Source organism: Oryctolagus cuniculus, chromosome 17 (assembly GCF_051225735.1).
Source record: "Oryctolagus cuniculus isolate XC-2025 breed Fujian yellow rabbit chromosome 17, ASM5122573v1, whole genome shotgun sequence".
Lineage (NCBI taxonomy): Eukaryota > Metazoa > Chordata > Mammalia > Lagomorpha > Leporidae > Oryctolagus > Oryctolagus cuniculus.
The window spans coordinates 17,191,298-17,208,627 of NC_142883.1; the positions used below are offsets into that span (position 1 = coordinate 17,191,298).

The 17,330-nt window shown below is 62.6% G+C and overlaps 1 protein-coding gene across 33 annotated transcripts in view; it reads right to left on the reverse strand.

Annotated features, from left to right (window-relative positions):
- MAPT (microtubule associated protein tau) overlaps window positions 1-17,330 on the reverse strand; it is an 81,809-nt gene that overhangs the window by 21,309 nt on the left and 43,170 nt on the right. For 9 of the 33 annotated variants that reach the window (XM_089316890.1, XM_089316888.1, XM_051825032.3 and 6 more), the window contains exons 2-3: window positions 14,417-14,533; window positions 4,335-4,400 (exon numbers count right to left, since the gene is read on the reverse strand). In XM_089316890.1, coding sequence (XP_089173016.1) covers window positions 4,335-4,400; window positions 14,417-14,516 — 166 coding nt within the window. In that variant the 5' untranslated portion in view covers window positions 14,517-14,533. Of the gene's footprint in view, window positions 1-1,328; window positions 2,301-4,334; window positions 4,401-6,208; window positions 6,296-8,114; window positions 8,202-14,416; window positions 14,534-17,330 lie in introns of those variants that run through there. The other 24 variants (XR_016223556.1, XM_051825022.3, XM_051825021.3 and 21 more) reach the window with 5 other exon arrangements.

Consider the following 17,330-nt stretch of genomic DNA (forward strand, 5'->3'; position numbering starts at 1 on the left):
ACTCGGCGGCCAGGGGCTGGCCCTGGTCCCTGCGCGCCCACTGCCCCGTCTGGGTTTCCGGTGGGCCTCCCGCAGGTGCTGGAGCCTGGATTCCCGTAGCGACCAGCCTCGTTCTCAGACCCAGACGGGAGGGGCACCCCGGGGCCTCTGAACAGGAGCCCCAGGCGGATGCGACTCACACGGTCCCTTCCTCCACTCAAGTCAGCTCCCCCATGTGGCAGCAAAGCATGTGCTGGCCCCAGGCTTCCCCACGGGGGCAGTGCTGCACCCGCCCCCTTCCAGGAGGGGCGGCAGGTGGGGTCGGCGAACCTGGGCGATCCGTGCAGCGGAGCCTGCCCAGAGGTCACGGTGCACCTCGGCACGGAAGGCCCTGGCAGGTCCTGCCGCAGCCAAGCCTGCTTAACTTGCTTTGCCTTGTTCCCAGGCTCCGGAGTGCGGAACCAGGCCCCACCCCCACCCCCCGCCCAGCGCGCGATGTGCAGCCGGATATTTCAGGAACCGCTGGAGTCAACTCTCAAGCCACGCTTTTCTGTCCCCTGCCGTCTCGATATGTGAAGTGGGATACAGACTTGGCTTTTCTGCCTTCAGCTTGTTTGCAGCCCTGAGCGCCAAGAAGCATCCATCCCCGGGCCCTGCACGGAGCCTACAATGCCCGGGTCTCAGCCCCTGCGCCTGCCCTGAGGCCAGGCTGCCTCCAGCAACAGAAGCATGGCCTCTCCTCCCCTCCCACCTCCCCAGCCCCTGAGAGCCGCCACCAGCCAGGGGACTCCCTGAGGCTCTGCCCACCAGGAGGACAGTGCTTCCGCTGCCCAGCGCGGGGTGGGGGCGGGGCATTCAGCGGTGTGTGTGTGCTGTCCACTGAGGAGACTGGCGGCCGCCAGGCCAGTGCCCCCTGCATCCCTGGCAGGAGGGAAGGCGGGGCAGGGAGTGGGGAGGGTTTCAGATCACCCCTTCCTGGACTCCGAAGTCAGCTTGGTCACTGCTCTGTGACCTTAGGCAACCTGCACTGCGTCTCTGAGCCTAGGTTCCCTCATCTGTGAAATGGGACGCATAATGCCCACAAATCCGAGGCACACAGAGATTTGGGCAGCACCACCCTCTGTCATGGGCAGCGGGGCCGTGCTGGGTCAGTCGAGTGGCCAGAGAATGGGAGAGGGCAGAAAGCGCCAGATGGGGTCGGTGACATGCAGATGGGCGGGCAAGCGTGAGAGCAGCGCGTGCTACCAAGAGCCTCGGGCCGGCCGACGTCGGCGCTCGGGGGCAGTGCCCGCAGCCTGGGCAGCCACGGGAGGCACCGGGGAGGGAGCAAGGGTGCTCAAGACACAGACCTTTGAGCTGCGGGACCCGGCTGACGGGCCTCCCGGGCAGACCAGCTGCGGGGTGCTTTCTAGACGGTTCCGGAAGACCAGCCTCTTGTGTGTCCCGTCCCAAAGAGGGGCCCTGGGCCTCTTGCTTCTCTCCAGGGCCCCCCGGCAGTGCAGTCCCTTCCAAATCCGGCTTGGAGTGTGCCAGCTCCTGCTCCTGGTGCTGCACACAGGCTGTGATCTCCCCGTGCAGGGGGAGCTCAGGGGGCGCCTCGGGCTCTGCTGCCAGCAGCCCCGGGGGGGCCGGGCTGCACCCCACGGGCACCCAGGCCTGGGTCTCTGTGGCAACTTTGGAGAGGAAGTCGACAGGGAGTGGTACGGCACCGCCGGCGGGGAGCCCCGGGGTCCCGGGGGGTGGCCCACCTCGGCCTGGAGACACCTGGGAGGGGGGTGACTCCTGCGGGGAGGACTCATCGATGTCCTGGTCCTCATCCACCTCTTCCGGGCCGCCAGGCCTCTCTTTGCCCTGGTGCCCCTCCGGGCACGCCAGCAGCTCAGGGCTTCCCTCGGCAGCCACGGGTCCTGGCCCTGGGGGCTGGTGTGCGGCCTCTCTGGGCCCTTCAGGCAGAAGGGGAGTCCCAGACAGGGCAGGCACGTCCTGGCAGATCAGGCTGGGGGGCCCTGGGTCCGAGGCCTGGCCTCCTTGGAGCCCCAGCTCCCTGCCCAGGCTTTCCTGGGCCTTGATGATCTCAGGCCCCTTCTGCAGAGATCCGGGGGACACAGGCTTCGGAAAGGCCAGGCCCTCCTTGGCCAGGTCCCCATGTGTTGGTCCCCACTCTTGGCGGAGCTCCTGAGGGCCTCCTGGTGGAGGAGGTTCTGGGAAGACGGGATGCTGCTCAGGAAGGGGTGTGACCAACTCAGCCGAGGCTTCTGGCTGCTTCTGGCCCACAGGCTGCCCAGGTGCTGCCCTCTGCCAGCTGGCAACTCTCAGCGCCTCTGGATTTGAAGAGGCAGCAGTGGTCCAAGGTTAGCAAGGGCGTGTGCAGTGTTTAAGAGAGGGGACCCGACTGCGACGTGGGAAAGGGCGTTTTAAACAGCGCATCCTAACAAAGCAGGAGCCCCTCCCTGGGCTTATCCAGGGGTCTGTGTGCTTGAAAGGCCAGCACCAATGAGGGGTCCACCTGCCACCAGCTTCCTGTGTGACTGCGTGAGCACTGCCCCTCTGCGGGGCCTCAGTTCCTCACCTCGGCCCTGGGGACCTCCCAGGCCCCTTCCGGCATGGGCATCACTCCTGTGCTGGGCACAGGGACGTCACCATCTCTGGAGCTGCCCTGTGCCCCGTGCCCTGGCACCAGAGGAGCTGCTCCCCAGCCCAGAGCACCTGCGTCCCCCGAGGCGCCTGCATGGACCTGGCGGGTCCCTTCTCCACCCTCTCTCTCTCACTGCTGCCCACCATGCCCGGAGCCTGCTCTGGGAGACTGGATGCTCCAAGCTGCGTGAGGATCAAAGATGGCCATTAATGGACTGGCCACGGTTGGATTCCTTCCAACAGGAGCACACTCGCGAGGCTGGCACGGCCCGGCGTGGGGCAGATCCCGGGCCAGGTCTGACCGGCCAAACCATCGCTGCATGCCCACCTAGCCGGCTCCAGCTTTCTCACGCAAACAAGCGCCACCTGTGTGTTAGGGACAGGCGACCTGTGCGGTTCAGTTTCCCTACTGAGCACCTGCATTTCTCCTGCCTCCAGCTCTCAGAATCTCACCTGCTACCAAGAGACTACCCATCCTCCTGCCCAGCTCGCCTCTAGGCCAGACCTGGACCCCAGAGGATTCAGGCACTTGCAGGGAGGGGCTCAGACATGAGGGAGAGGTGGGAGAACACTCGGGCGCAGCCGTGGACACACGGGCGACATGGGGACCCCGCGGGAGTCGGTTGGGCCACGGGCACCGCGGGGAGGCCGCCTCAGCTCGGCTTCACCTCTGCCCTTGCCCCAGGCCCAGCTCCCGGGCTGACCTGAGTCCTCCTGGCTGTGGGCTGGCACAAGCCCAGCTGTCACAGGGGCCGGGGGAGTGGACCAGCAATTAGAAGGTCTCTGTCCGTCTGTGTTTTGTCTCTGTCTCTCTGCCTTTCCAATAAATAAAGATCTGTGGGAAAAACGCTTCCCCTTCTTTAAGACCCGGGCACAGGCGACCACTTCTAGAGGTTATATTTACGAGGTCTCCACTTTCACCGAAGCTCAAAACCCGACCTCAAGGAAGCGGGAGTCGGGATTCTAGAATCTCACACAGACGGGGACCCCTGAGGGACTCACACCCTAAGAACGTTTTTAAAGCACTCTGCCTTCACATGTCAGCCGAGAGAACCAGGAGCCCACAGAGGGCAGTGACCCCTCTGGGAGCAGGGGTGGAGACTGAGCCTCAACATACCCCCTGGGACCCCTCTGTGGGTGCAGCGCCTCCTACAGCCAGATAGCCCAGGAGCGGCCTCCACGCCGGGCACGCCGGCACATCCCTAGCACTCTCCGGAGTAAGCAGCGTCTTCCCAGCTCCGCTGCCACCGGAAGCTTCCACACTGTCCGCGAGACGGCCAAGGTCATCTGCCCGGCAGGTGACAGGGAACAGACCCAGCCCAAGGGCCATCTCTTTCTGACCTCTCCATGTCCTAAACCCAGGAGGCTCTCAGACTTCCAAAGGTCTGGAAATGCCTGTGACAAATGGTTACAGAAAACCCGCTTTTCTGGAACACAGAAGAGACCCGGATGATGGTCTGGAGGCCGCACAGGACCAGGCCTGGGCAGTGACCACGCGGAGGAGGTGCTGCTCGGGGACAGGCCTGCGGGCACTCACACTCGCCTCACCGCGGCCACTCCTTCTCAGCTCCCTGCCCGGGCAGGGCCAGCTTCCCGCAGGACACTGAACACCTTGGAACGAGCAGACTCCTCCCTACCCCCCAGTGCTCCCTCTGCCCTGCTCCCAGCCCCCGGCTGCGCCGGCACCTGTGGCGCACTGACCTTGACTGTGGCACACTGACCTTGAGTCACATGTCCCGCAGCTTGGTCTTCCAGGTTGGGGGTGTCTCCCACGCCGGCTTCTTCAGCTGGTGCCCGCGTCGGCAAGTGAGGAGACGAAAGCAGAGAGAGTTACTGACTGCACTCAGCAGGCCCCGGGCCTCCGGCACACTTCTAAAGCGCGCGGGGAGGGCGCGCCCTACGAGCCTGGGTTCCTCTGCAGACGTTACCACAGGGGACGGCGGGGACAAGGGTTCACCGGACACGAGCCATGACACCCGCGCACCTGACGGGTGACTGCGCCTTCCCTGCAGTCCGGGCCTCACTGCACCAGGACGCACAGGATGCACGCAGTTAGAGGAACGCTTTGCTGCCCGGCCCGCAGAGTGCCGGGAAGGTGGCGGGTCCAGGGAGAGAGAGGCCGTGGCTGCAGCAGGTGGTGGTGGTGGGGGGGCAGCCAGCTGGGCCCCCACACCTGCCACGACCCCACCTCTGCTAAAACACAGGCGCCAGGCCACCACCTCGGCGGAGAGCACGCATGACGCACAAGCAAGGGTCTTTGAGTCACGAGACAGCTACACAGTGACCGCACGGACGCCCAGCCTGGCGGCTGTCCCGGGGCTGCCATGGTGCGGGTGGGCTCATGGGCAAGACCTGCCTGGGGGTCCCTGCAGCCAACACCGTGCTGCCTACAAGGTGACAGCGACAGCCTGGGCATCTGAGAATAGCACCAAGAAGAAGCTGGGCCAAGTGCCCAAGAGCACAGTGCCTGGCAGGCGTGGACCAAGTTTCCAACAAGGTTACAGGAACAGGAGAGAGGTGCGGGGTGACAGCAAGGCCAGCTAAATGGTGGCATTCCTGTGTCCCTGCCAAGAGGTGGGGAGAGCTAACCCACCTTCCTGGAAGAGCCACAACCTGGCCTGCAATTGAAAGCTGCTGCCCCGGTGAGGGGCGCTCGGAGACAGGAAGGGAGGCGGAAGGTCGGCTCCGGCTGGGCAGCGCACGGCTGAGGGCCACTCCCCGCTGTCCAGCGAGGCAGGCCTGCCACACGGGCAGCCGCACTGACCCGACGGGGGCACCACCGACGGGACGGGATCTGCCGCCACTGTGGCTGAGAGCTGACCCCAGTACGCAGGCTCCCACCCCACCCCACTGAGGACGCGGGGTCGGGAGCAGCTCTGGGGGAGATTCACTGGAGAGAGGGGTGTGGGGTAGGGGGTGGCTGGGGTGCTGGTCCAAGCAGGTGGCACCTGCAGACACCGGGCTGTGTCCCCTGTGGGATGGGTGAATGTGGCTTGTGTGTGTCACCTGCGGACCTGATGTGAGAGCCGGTGAGAGGGGGCACGTGGGCCCCTCCAGTGGTATCCACAGCCGGCTCTGCGGCGAGGACAGTGCAGAGCGAGGGCTCTGTGGATGGAGGCCAGGATGGGTGGGGCAAGAATCTAGAAGAATCAGACAAAGTCCACACAAGAGAGTGGCCTTGAAACAGCTGCAGGGCGTGTGTGGAAGTTGTGTTCCGCCGGCCCAGCTCTGGGACTACAGAGGCTTTGGGATGACCTGGGGCGACGGTGGGCTCCAGACTCCGCCAGGACCTGCATCCCAGGCAGGGACCAACGTCCCACCAACAGCCGTGCAGGACGCCGGGAGACAGAACCGGGCTCCTCCACAGCCGTCAGATGCCCTTGGAGAGCGCCCTCCCCCGCACCCCGCCCGGGAACACCTCCTGGTGCGTGAACTGGAAGAGCAGAGGTGGCTCCGCGGGGGTGACAGCAGGGGCCGTGGGCCTCCCCAGTGGCTGCGGGGAGCACCGTTGGGGACGCGTCCCTGACACCGCAGGAACCCTTCGGGGGGTTGCAGCCGGGGGCCCCAGGCGGGTGGCGCTGGGGACCGCCCTCACCTGTGGTTCCTTCGGGGATGTCCGCGTCGGGCTGGGCGGCGGCCTGCTCGCCAGGGGCTCGCTCATCCACTAGGGGCGCTGTCACGTCTGGAAACCACCGAGAGCGGCTTAGGGCGGCGCCGGGGGCTCGTGCAGGGGCAGCAGGGGCAGCGCGCGCGGGCAGCAGGCCCAGTCCGCATGCGGGGAAAGCACCAGCCCACGGCCGCGCGCGGGCGGGCAGAGCCGGCGGAGGGGCCCCGAGGTCCCGGGGGTCGCCCGCAGCTGTCTCTGCTTTCAAGCCGTGCAGGAAGGCAGGACTGGGACCAGGCGGTGCAAGGCGCCGGGTGGGGCCTGTGGTTTTACTGGGAGGCCGTGAGCGGGCCTTTTGGCCTCTCTGGGCCTCAGTTTCCACATCTGCAAAGTGACAGCGCCCCTTGCGGGCGACCTCCACGAACCGTTCAGCTCTAAGGCCCTGACCCAGAGCTCCCGGGGGAGGCGGGATGGAGAGAGCCCAACCAGGCCTTGCCGTGGCCTCTCGTCCAAACACTCGGCAGTGGGCACTCATCCCTGGCCCACACTAGGACTCGCCAGCTGCGGTGGTGGGAGAGGTCACCGCCGGTCAGCGCCCGCCTGCTCCGGGGTCTGCCCTGGGGTCCAGAGAGCAGCAAGAGGCGGCTGGGCGACCCTCCGGGCAGGATGCCCGCACGGCAGGTGACCCGGCAAAACCGTCCTAATGGACAAGCAGGGAACAGTGGGCTCACAGCCCCTAAGGAGAGCAGGGGCATTTGGCCTGCACTCGGGGAAGGGGTGCCACACCGGCCACACCTTCCAGGGACACACCAAGCCACCTGCAGGCATGTGACAGCCACTGTCTGGATTAACCCACAGGTGGCGGGCGCTTGTGGGGAGGCTGGGGCCTGGAGGGGCGCTGAGCCGGGACCCTGCGCCCCACAGGGAGCGTGGAGAGGGGGACGGACAGACACCGTGGACGGAGTACTCAGAGCCCCTTCCCACGGCCCTCCCTTCTCCCTGGAATTCCTCTACCAAAGAGGTTGAAAAGCAAAACGCTTGCCGTGCCTGCCTCCCTCGCAGCCAGGGGCGGCCATGACGTCCAGCGCTCACCAGTGACACGGGACACAAAGCAAGAGCAGCCTTGCTTTCCTGGTGGAATGGGAACACGTTTGTGATCACTTTGCTTTCTACGTTTTCTGCTTAGAAGGCAAATGGGATGCCTGGAAGTGCAGCAGCTATCTTGCAACCATGAGGCAATAATCCAACACTTAAGGAAGACAGAAGACAGAGACAAAGAGCACCATACACCGGAGAGCTGCTGCCCGTGTCCAGACTCCTGACTGGGGCAGACGCCCTCTGCACACATGCACTCCGCTTGCTTGGGTTCCTGTCCCTGCAGTCAAAAGGGGTCTGGCTGACGCGGATGAGAAGAGGGTGATCAGAACCAGGGCTGAGGGACCTTAACAGGGACCCGCGCCCCAAACATCTGGGTGGACAGGTGAGAAGAAGAGCTGGAGCAAAGACCACGGCCGGGGCCCCAGAGCCACGGAACGAAGGCCACCAGATCCAGACGAGGCCCAGAGGGTGACCGGCCCCTTCCCTGGGCCCTGGTGGCCCCTGAAGGAAGAATGAAGGGGGCTTGCGAGGGGCTTGTGGGAGGATGACCGCCATGGGACCCCATGGGGCCAGGCACAGACCCAAGCACGGCTGCCCCCCACCCCCAGCACGGCCGGATGAAGCTGCCCACCCCCGGCCTGTGCAGGCTCCCGCAGCGCCGTCCTGCTAAGCACCCCGAGTGGCCGGGAGAGGAAGCGGCAGAGGCAGCCAGGAGGGGCGCAAAGCAGGGCCAAGCGCAGGCTGCAGGCGCCGGGTGGGGGCTGTCTGGATGGAGAAGCAGCACGAGGAGGGGCCCCACCTTCGGCCGTCGGAGTGCTCTTAGCATCAGAGGTCTCAGAGCCTGGTTCCTCAGATCCGTCATCGGCCGGGGTCTGCAGGGGAGACTCTGGAACATACACAAGGAGCCCCTCAGAATGGCTGCCTCGCTCCAGCCCCCTCGGACCTCAGGAGAAGCTGGACCCCAGGGAGCAGGAACGAGTCACGTGACGGAACCATGAAGCCACGAAGGGGCCAGCCCCCGTCCGCCCCACCCAGCCGCTGCCCGGGCCCCGGGCCCAGGATGCTGCCACGGCTGCCTGCTCCCGGAGAGACGGACGCAGGGTTTTCATCAGTGGGCGGTGCCAGTGGGGCAGGGGCTCCGACACCGAGAAGCCGGGGCGCTGAGCTGCCCGTGACCCCACTGCTTTCCCCTGGCTACGGACAAGACAGGTGGAGTCCTGGAAGCACACGGGACCCAACGCCCTCCCCGCAGGAGGAATCCGCTCTGGGCGCACAGAGCCCGACGAAAAGAGCTCCAGGCTGATGCACGGGACAGGCCGAGTTACAGAGGAAGTGTCCGTCTGAGGCTGAATCCCCCCCACCCGGCGCTGTCCTCAGAAGGCAGCATCTGCCTTCTCAACAGAATCAGGGCACTGCAGCCCCACCCCGGAGGCCGGGCAGGTCCCCTCCCCCGCGACGCCGGGAGCCAGTCCGCTGAGGTCCCTTTGTGGGCCTGTGGGGCTGAGCAAGCCGTGGCCTTACAACGCAGGGGCTGAGACTTCCGGAGGGCCCGGTGTGCAGGGAGCTGTGAGACCGGGACCCACAGGGACGAGCAGGAATGCAGTTACAGCCGAGCGCGCGCTAGGCTGCAGTCCCACATCTTCCTGCCAGGTGAAACAGCGCAATGACACCAACTGCACCTGCCTCCCCCGGCGCTGTGGGCGGGCCCTGAGCGTGGACGTCGGTGAAAGCAGTTGGCCAGTAGGAAGGCTCTGCCCTTGGGGACATGGTCCCCACCTCTGTGGAGGAGCCAGGTGTTTATGGGGGTGACCCTGGGCTTCCACATTTGTCTTGGTCCCACGGTCATCAGGGAAAGTCACGGTGGATCAGTGGATGAGTGTGCATGTGGATGGCTCTGTGGCTACGTGACTGGATGGGTGTCTGAATGGAAGGAATGCGGGATGGACAGAAGGAATGGTAGATGGACAGATGGGTAGATAAGTGGGCGGGGCAGATGGGCAAGATGGGTGGGCAGATAGAGGACAGAAGAGCGGATGGACAGATGGGCGGATGGGTGGGTGGGCAGATGGATGGACGGACGGATGGGCGGGTAGATGGGCAGATGGATGGATGGATGGATGGATGGATGGGCGGGTGGATGGGCAGATGGGTGGGTGGGCAGGTGGATGGGCAGATGGGTGGGTGGATAGAGGACGGGTGGGTGGATGGACAGATGGGCGGATGGGTGGGCGGATAGACGGATGGATAGATGGATGGACAGATGGATAGATGGGCAGATGGATGGATGGACGGATGTGCAGATGGGTGGGTGGACAGACGGACAGATGAATGGATGGATGGACAGATGGGCAGACGGATGGATGGACGGATGCATGGATGGGTGGATGGATAGGTGGCCAGATGAACGGATGGATAGGCGGGAGGATGGGTGGACAGATGGACGAATGGGCAGATGGAAGGATGATCCAGATTATGATGGGCTAGAGGGAAGGATGACTGGATCTGTGCCCGGATAGAGAGGGATGGACAGATTACTGAACGTTTGGGTGGATGGACGGATGAAGTGGTAACGTGAGACTCTCGCACCGCGTTTCTGAGCCCTGTCAGGACTGCTCAGCGGCTGCTTTCCCTCAGCTTCCCCGCGTCTTGTCCTGGCCCGCGGAGGTCTCCAGTCTCCCTCAACCTCACGGACGTCAGCTTGGAGAACGCACTCAGCTCTGTGCGACAGAAACTCCTCCCCTTCACACACAGGGTGGTGAGCGGGTCTCCTCTGCGGCCCGTTCATGGCTTAGACTGGTATATGGAAGGCAGGGGGGCCTATCCCGCCTCTGCAGCCGGGCAGAGGGGCTCCACCCTGGCTCCACCACCTACCAGCTGTGCGCTCTGGCAGTTACCTGACCACCCTCTGCCTCGGTTTTCTCCCGTAAAATGGGCATGGCAACCGTGCCACCCACTCGAGGGCCTCCATGAGCATGAAAGTGCTTGAAGCTTGTTTAAAGCAGTAGCTATGTGCCTGCACGCGAGAAGCCGCAGGGAGCGGGGATGACGGCCGCCAGCCTGGATGAGGGGCCCAGCGCCCGCCGCTCCCCGGCAGCAACTTGGGTCCTTTTTCTCCAGTACTGGTCACGATGATGTGGCAGGGAGCTGGCCACTGTGCAAGATGGACAACTGGGCTGTGGCCAGACAAGGAAATCAAGCGTTACTGGGCAGTCACCGTGCACAGGTGGTCAGTACCCCATCCGGTACCTGGGGACGCTGCAAACTCCTGCCATGGCCCAGCACAGGTGGCTGGGGGCCTGCCTGCCTTCCCTCTCCCCAACTTCCCCAATTCGAGACAGAGCTGTGCCAGCTAAGGCCACTGCTTCCAGCCTCCTGAGCAGGCAGGGGTGACTGATGAGATGGCAGGGGGAGTTGCTGCATGGAACATTCTGGAAGCTCAGCTGGGCGGGCTCCTCACTGCCCACCTCCCCCTCCTCTCCAAGCCACTTTTCCGAAGCATGAGAACCTGGCAGACGGAAGCCACATGCTGAACACTGAAGCTCACGAGAAGTGAGAACCGCTCTCAGCTCACCAGCTGGGGCCAAACCTGGCTCGCTGAGCCCTGCCCTAAGGAATGGCTCTTGGCCCTTGGTGGATGACACGCGGCTGCTGTTGTCCCTGGTTTGCATGAGGTGGTCTGGCTGGGGCAAGGGTGGCGGTCAGGTCGCAGGGGTTCCATGGGAGGCTGTGGTGTGGACTGGCCAGGGTCATGATGGACTGGTTGTTGGTGGGGCCACCAACAGCAGAAAGCCTGGGAACGGTGCCGGACTGGGGGGCCCTGGGCATGGATGGTGCCCCCAGGGTGCTCAGGTGCAGCTGAGGCATTCAGTGGAGGTGTCCCTTGGGCCGCGGAGAGACCTGGGGTGGGGTGGCCCGAGTCATTGTTGGGGGACGGGGAGACGAGTTCTGTGCAGGAAGCAGAAGGGGGATGGGAGGCAAGTGGAGTTCAAGTGCACCTTGAAAGCAGACACTCCACAACCATGGTCAGACATGGGCCCTGGACACCTGGCTCTGGCCACACCCACTCAGTCCAGGTGTGCTCCAGGGGGCCTGGGAGGCAGCTCCAGGCAGCTCTTCTGCCTCCACTGCCCAGGGCACAAGGCTACGGATAAAAATCACGGGAAAATGGAATTAAAAGATGAGTTTCTTTTGGTGCCATGTAGTTTTTTCATAATATGCACTGGCCATGAACTGTTTGAAGACCTGGCTGTGTGGGTATGTGGAGATGCCCAGGAATTCCGTGGAGGGAGAAGGGAGGGGAGGAGAGGTCTCTCTTGGGTGGTTACCTGGAAGGTGTGACAAATTCACCCTCGAGCACATTTTAATTCATGAGGGTGCATTATTCCACCAGCTAACCGACTCCCCCCTGTGGCCGCCCCTTGGATTCATGAGGGTGCATTATTCCACCAGCTAACCGACTCCCCCCCTGTGGCCGCCCCTTGGATTCATGAGGGTGCATTATTCCACCAGCTAACCGACTCCCCCCTGTGGCCGCCCCTTGGGCTACCCCCTGCCCTAGTCCTGTTGCAGCATCTCTCCTCTCTGTCCTGATGTCGCACATGTGGTTTCTTGTCAATATTCAAAACAGTCTTTTGTCACTTATCTCAGGTGTTGTTAGTAAGGCGACACCTTCTGTGGAGTCAAACTGTCACTCCCCTCATAAAAATAGCTCGTTTTCCACCCTCAGTAGCGAGAATTAATTTGATGAGAACTCTGAAAACCTTGGTATGGCTTGCTTTCTTGGGAAACATATTCTTTGAATAAGCGAATTATCTTCAAAAGTATCCCTTTCATGGCAGCTTCTGAACAATTAGTAATTGAAAGTTTGCATTAGATACGTCTGAGTGGAGGACTTCTCACTGTGTTTTTTGCTTTTCCTATTGTTTGGAAGGCGGACTCACACTCACACACACACAATCTTCAGCCCCTGGTTCACTCCCCAAATGCCCACCACAGCTGGTCAGGAGCCAGGAACCCAGGTGGGTGGCAGGGAGCCAAGCCCTTGACCGTCCTCTGCTGTCCCCATGTCTTGAGCCCAGGCTCTCGGACAGGGAACGCAGGCATCCCAAGCGAGCTGACTCCTGCGTCAAATGCCCATCCCTGATTTTGCTTTAAAAAAGTTATTTAAAGACTTGATTTATTTAAGGGAGGGAGAGAGAGAGAGAGAGGGACCCCAAGTGCTGATTTACTCCTTAAATCCTGTGGTGGCCAGGGCTGAGGCCAGGAGCTGGGAATCCAATCCAGGTCTCCCGTGCGGGTGGCAGGAACCCAGTCACTTGAGCCATCACCACTTCTGTCCAGGGTGTGCATTCGCAGGACGCGGAAGTCAGGAGTCCAAGCTGGGGCTCACCCCCGGGCACCACGCTGCATGGTGTGGGCGTCTTAACCTCCAGACTGGACGCCCCTCCCTGAATGTTCTATGTTAAGGGGGCGCGGGCTCCGGCAACCACACCGCAGGCAGCCTGGAAACCCAAATAACGGCTCGAACCCGTTCTTTCTTCACAAAGCAAATTTGGTTTCCCCTTCAAGCAATCCCCGTGTGTGTGTGTGTGTGTGTGTGTGTGTGTGTTGGGGGCAGGGAGAATATTTTAAAGGAGCTTGTTACCATAGAGCAGTTTTAGAATTGCAGAGACATTGTGAAGCCGGCATGTGAGCATACACCCCACGCCCCGTCTACTGGGAGCCCCTGGTAGATTCCAGGGCTTTCGTCGCAGCACCCGGTACGTTGTGTTGTAACCCGGATTCCACCTGGGAGAGCCGAGTGGAGGGAGGCGCTGAGACCCTGCTCTGCCCCAGCAGCGCCACAGGCCAGCCATGTCCTCTGCTCGCACAGGGACGCTGGTGGTGACAGCTCCTTGCGGACACCACGGAGTGCTTCGGAGCTGCTCTGGTAAGGGGTGCCGAGCAGGGTCAGGACCCCGAGGCGGGGGGAGCAGCCTGGTCCATCTTGCCCGTGGGCAGACCTGGGAGGAGGTCAAATCCCGCCCCAGTCCCATCCTCATCCCTGCAGCAATGACCCTCTGAGGAAGGCGGGGGGGGGGGGAGGAACCCCTCACTTAACACCTTGGGTACCAGGGAGAGGGGAGGGGCTGCGGAGGTGGGGGTGAGGGAGGGGAGGTGGGCACAGGGGCGCCACAGGTTTCTTAACCCAGGCAGCTCCTCCATGCGGAGCTGAAACTTAGCCAGCAAGGCTTAGACCACTCAGGGGACTGACCCAGGTGGAGGGGCTTGGCTGGAGCCTGCATCTCCCCCGCCATGCCTTGCCCCCACGGGACCCCTTCCCGATCCCCGCTCTCCAAGCTCCTCTTATTCCAACACTTTGCGCTTCCAGAGATGGACACAGGGCTCCTCCCACCGGCCCCAGGTCCTGAGACCTCTTCTTGCGAGGATGGGGGATGGCGGCTGCTGCCTCTGCCTCCCACTCAGGGACCCCACCCCTGCAGGGACCCTCCGGGTGGACGCCCCAGCGGAGGTCACCCCCACCCGGGAGGTCCCTGACTTCCGGGTGCTTCCCTATTCCTAGCGGAAGGGAGACGAGTGGGAGGCGCCACTCTGTCTCCTTAGAGGTGGGCCTGCAGATGTCCTCACACAGCCCAGGCCCCTGGCGGCACCAGGGGCGCAGAGCTCCTCGCGGCGCCCCCAGCACCCCTGGGCCAGCGAGGTGCCGCCATCTGCGAGATCGGAACTGGAAGTGGATGCCATTTGCTAACGCAGCGGTGCCAGGAATCCCGAAACAAACCAGCTCTTTCCACACAGGGGCCAGACAGGCCTGACGGAGGACGAGGTAAGAAACCCTGGAGTCGTGCGCTGGACACGGTGCGACCAGGGGACCAGGACCCCGCCACTTCCGGTCACGAGGCTGCCGCGGTGGACTGTCAGATCACCGCCCATTCTGAGCTACCTCGGCCTTCGCAGGGGCATGGAACTTCGCTTTCTTGGTGACCGCACACCAGGGTGTGGAAAACCTTTACACAGCTGGCTGGATGCCAGCCCTGGCCGGAGCGGTGGCTCAGGCTGTGACCCCCGCGGCACCTGGCGTGTCGTGCGCCGCCGTGCACTAACCTTTCAGGCCGGTGTCCGTGTCACCCTCCTGGTCCTGGAGCACAGCGTAGCCTCCAGCGTGGTCTTCCGTCGCCTCGAACTCCTGGCGGGGCTCAGCCATCCTGGGTCAGGGCTCACCTGAGGAGAGACGGGAGGGTGAGGGTGAGGGCGGGCAGAAGGAGAGGCGACGCCCGCCCTGACCATTGCGCAGGCTGGCTTGCTGTTTGATTTTTTTTTTTTTTCATGGAGAGGGGAAGACCCACCAGGGGAGGGAGGGCATCTGCAGGCCATTTCTGGTGACCCGTGTGTGGCACGGAGGAGCGACTGATCATTCACCCAGGAGACAACCAGCAGCGAAACCAAACCCCAGACTGCAGGGGCCCTGACTCCCCCAGCCCCAAGCCCGCGGGGGGACCAGCAGGAGCCTCAGCTGTGTCTTCCCGTGTGGCCCTCCTGCTGGGCTGACCTGAGTCCACGGGGACCCGCCCTCCAGGGCACACCCCCGCCCCGAAGCCCAGGCAGAGACGCCGGAGACGTGGCACACCTGTCTCTGAGCTGTCTGCACTCAGTGTGTATTTATGGCTCTTCACAACACCGTAGAGTTTGAATCTCTGGGCTGTGTGTGTGCTGTTTTGCTATGGCTCACGCTGCTTTGCCTTGTTCCATAATTCCACACTTTCATCTCTTTGCAGTATTTAGTTTCGCCCCCTGAGAGCATAGCCATTTTCTAATTTATTCCGGTCTCTAAGTCTCCCGCCCTGCACCCTCCCTGCCGTCCTCGTGGCCCCGTGGCCCTCGCGCTGCCCCTGGGGAAGGGACCTGCCCCGGCCCACGGCTCTGGGCCCCACAGCAGAAAGGACAATGCTGGAGCTCCCCGACCTTGTGCAAAGAAGCAGGCGGAGCTCAGTCCTCACGCGGGGCCGAGCACTGCCCAGTGGTCAGCTTGCCCCCGTCCAACGGCGGCCCACACTTTTAAGTGCTGGGTTTGGGGGCGAGCAGCTCACCCAGTGGGGCCTGGGAGGAGGCGTGGAAGCCAGGGACCGCACGTGTGACGCCTCCCTGCATCCTGCTCTCCTGGAAGGTCCCTCATGCTGCCTGCCCCAGGCCACTGTCCACACACCCCGTCAGCCAGCCCATTCCTCTGCACACGGAGGAGAGGGTCAAAGGCGCCCAGCGGCCGGCCATGCTCCACACAGGCCTGGCCGTCGGCACTCAGTGCCTGGAACGCGTCTGAAGTGCTCCTAGCAGGAAATGGGCGTGGAGAGGAATCAGAGGCGGGTGGGTGCGGACGGGGCCATGAGCTGCTTTCTCAGAGGTGGTTCCCACCAGCCCGGCTGCACCTGCAATTGCCTTCCCCGTCCATCCACACGGCCACCACGCCTGTGACCAACAGCGAACACCAGGGAGAGGCTGCCAGCTGGGGCTTTACCCACAGGCAGGAGCGGCCTCCCAGAGGTGTGCAAGGCAGGGCCCACTGGAGAGGAGGAGCCTGCAGCATCCCGGGCAGCTGGTTCAAAGGCCGGGGTGAGAGGTGACGGACAGGACGGGCCGGGCCCAAGAAGGAGATCTGAGAAAATGCCAGAATGGGTTTCGGAACTGGGTTGGGGTCAGGGAAAGAGATCAGGATCCAGAACTCAAGTAGCAAGGAGGGCAGCGGGGCCGCCTCTTCCTGCGTGCTTTTAAATATTGTTCTGCTGTCAATTTTAATTTGTATATTTTCTTAATATTTATTTATTTGAAAAGCCAGAGTTATAGAGAGAGAGGGAGAGACAGTAAGAGAGAGAGAGACTGATGTTCCATCTGCTGGTTCACTCTCCAAGGGGCTACAACAGCCAGGGCTGAGCCAGGCCAAAGCCAGGAACCAGGAGCTTCATCCAGGTCTCCCATGTGGGCGGCAGAGGCCCAAGTACCTGGGCCATCTTCTGTTGCTTTCCCAGGTGCATTAGCAGGAAGCTGGGTTGGAAGTGGAGCAGCCAGGACACGAACCGGCACCCATATGGGATGCCAGTATCGTAGGTGGCGGCTCTACCTGCTGCTCCACAGGGCTGGCCCCCAGTACTGCATTTTGATACCAGGATTTGCTTCACGTAAGAAGCTCTAGAAAATTTACTCTACTACCCCACTAGGCTTCCATTGGAATTTTACATGTTTTATTGTTTATGGATCTTTGCTTTTAGTAGATCTGTCGAGGAAGAGGGACTCCACTCCAGCTTCGGGTCAGGGGTTGGAGCTGTCTCTTGTGAAGGTCCGAGCAGTGCACAGCTCGGGTACTGCCCTGCGGCCCCATGGCGGCCTCTGTGGTCCTGCTGCCGCCACCAGAGACTGCAGCCTCTGGGGATGGGCGAGTGAGCCTGGCTGCATTCTGACCCAACTTGATTTAGAGCACTAGGATTTCCTATCATTTTCTTTTCTTTTTTATTTATTTGACAGGTAGAGCTATAGACAGTGAGAGAGAGAGACAGAGAGAAAGATCTTCCTTCCACTGGTTCACCCCCCCATATGGCTGCTACAGTCAGCGCTGCGCCGATCCGAAGCCAGGAGCCAGGTGCTTCCTCCTGGTCTCCCATGCGGGTGCAGGGCCCAAGCACCTGGGCCATCCTCCACTGCCCTCCCGGGCCACAGCAGAGAGCTGGACTGGAAGAGGAGCAACTGGGACTAGAACCTAGTGCCCATATGGGATGCCACCACTGCAGGCAGAGGATACCGACCCCTCCTATCATTTTCATGCATCATAAAATATGCACTGCACTGTGGTGCAGTGAGTTACAAGGTGTCGGCAGTGTCGGCTTCCCAAACAGGCACTAGTTTGAGTCCTGGCTGCTCTGCTTCCAATCCAGCTCCCTGCTAATGCACCTGGGAAAGCAGCGGAACATGGCCCAGGTACTTGGACCCCTGCCACCCATGTGGGAGACCCGGAAGAAGCTCCTGGCTCCTA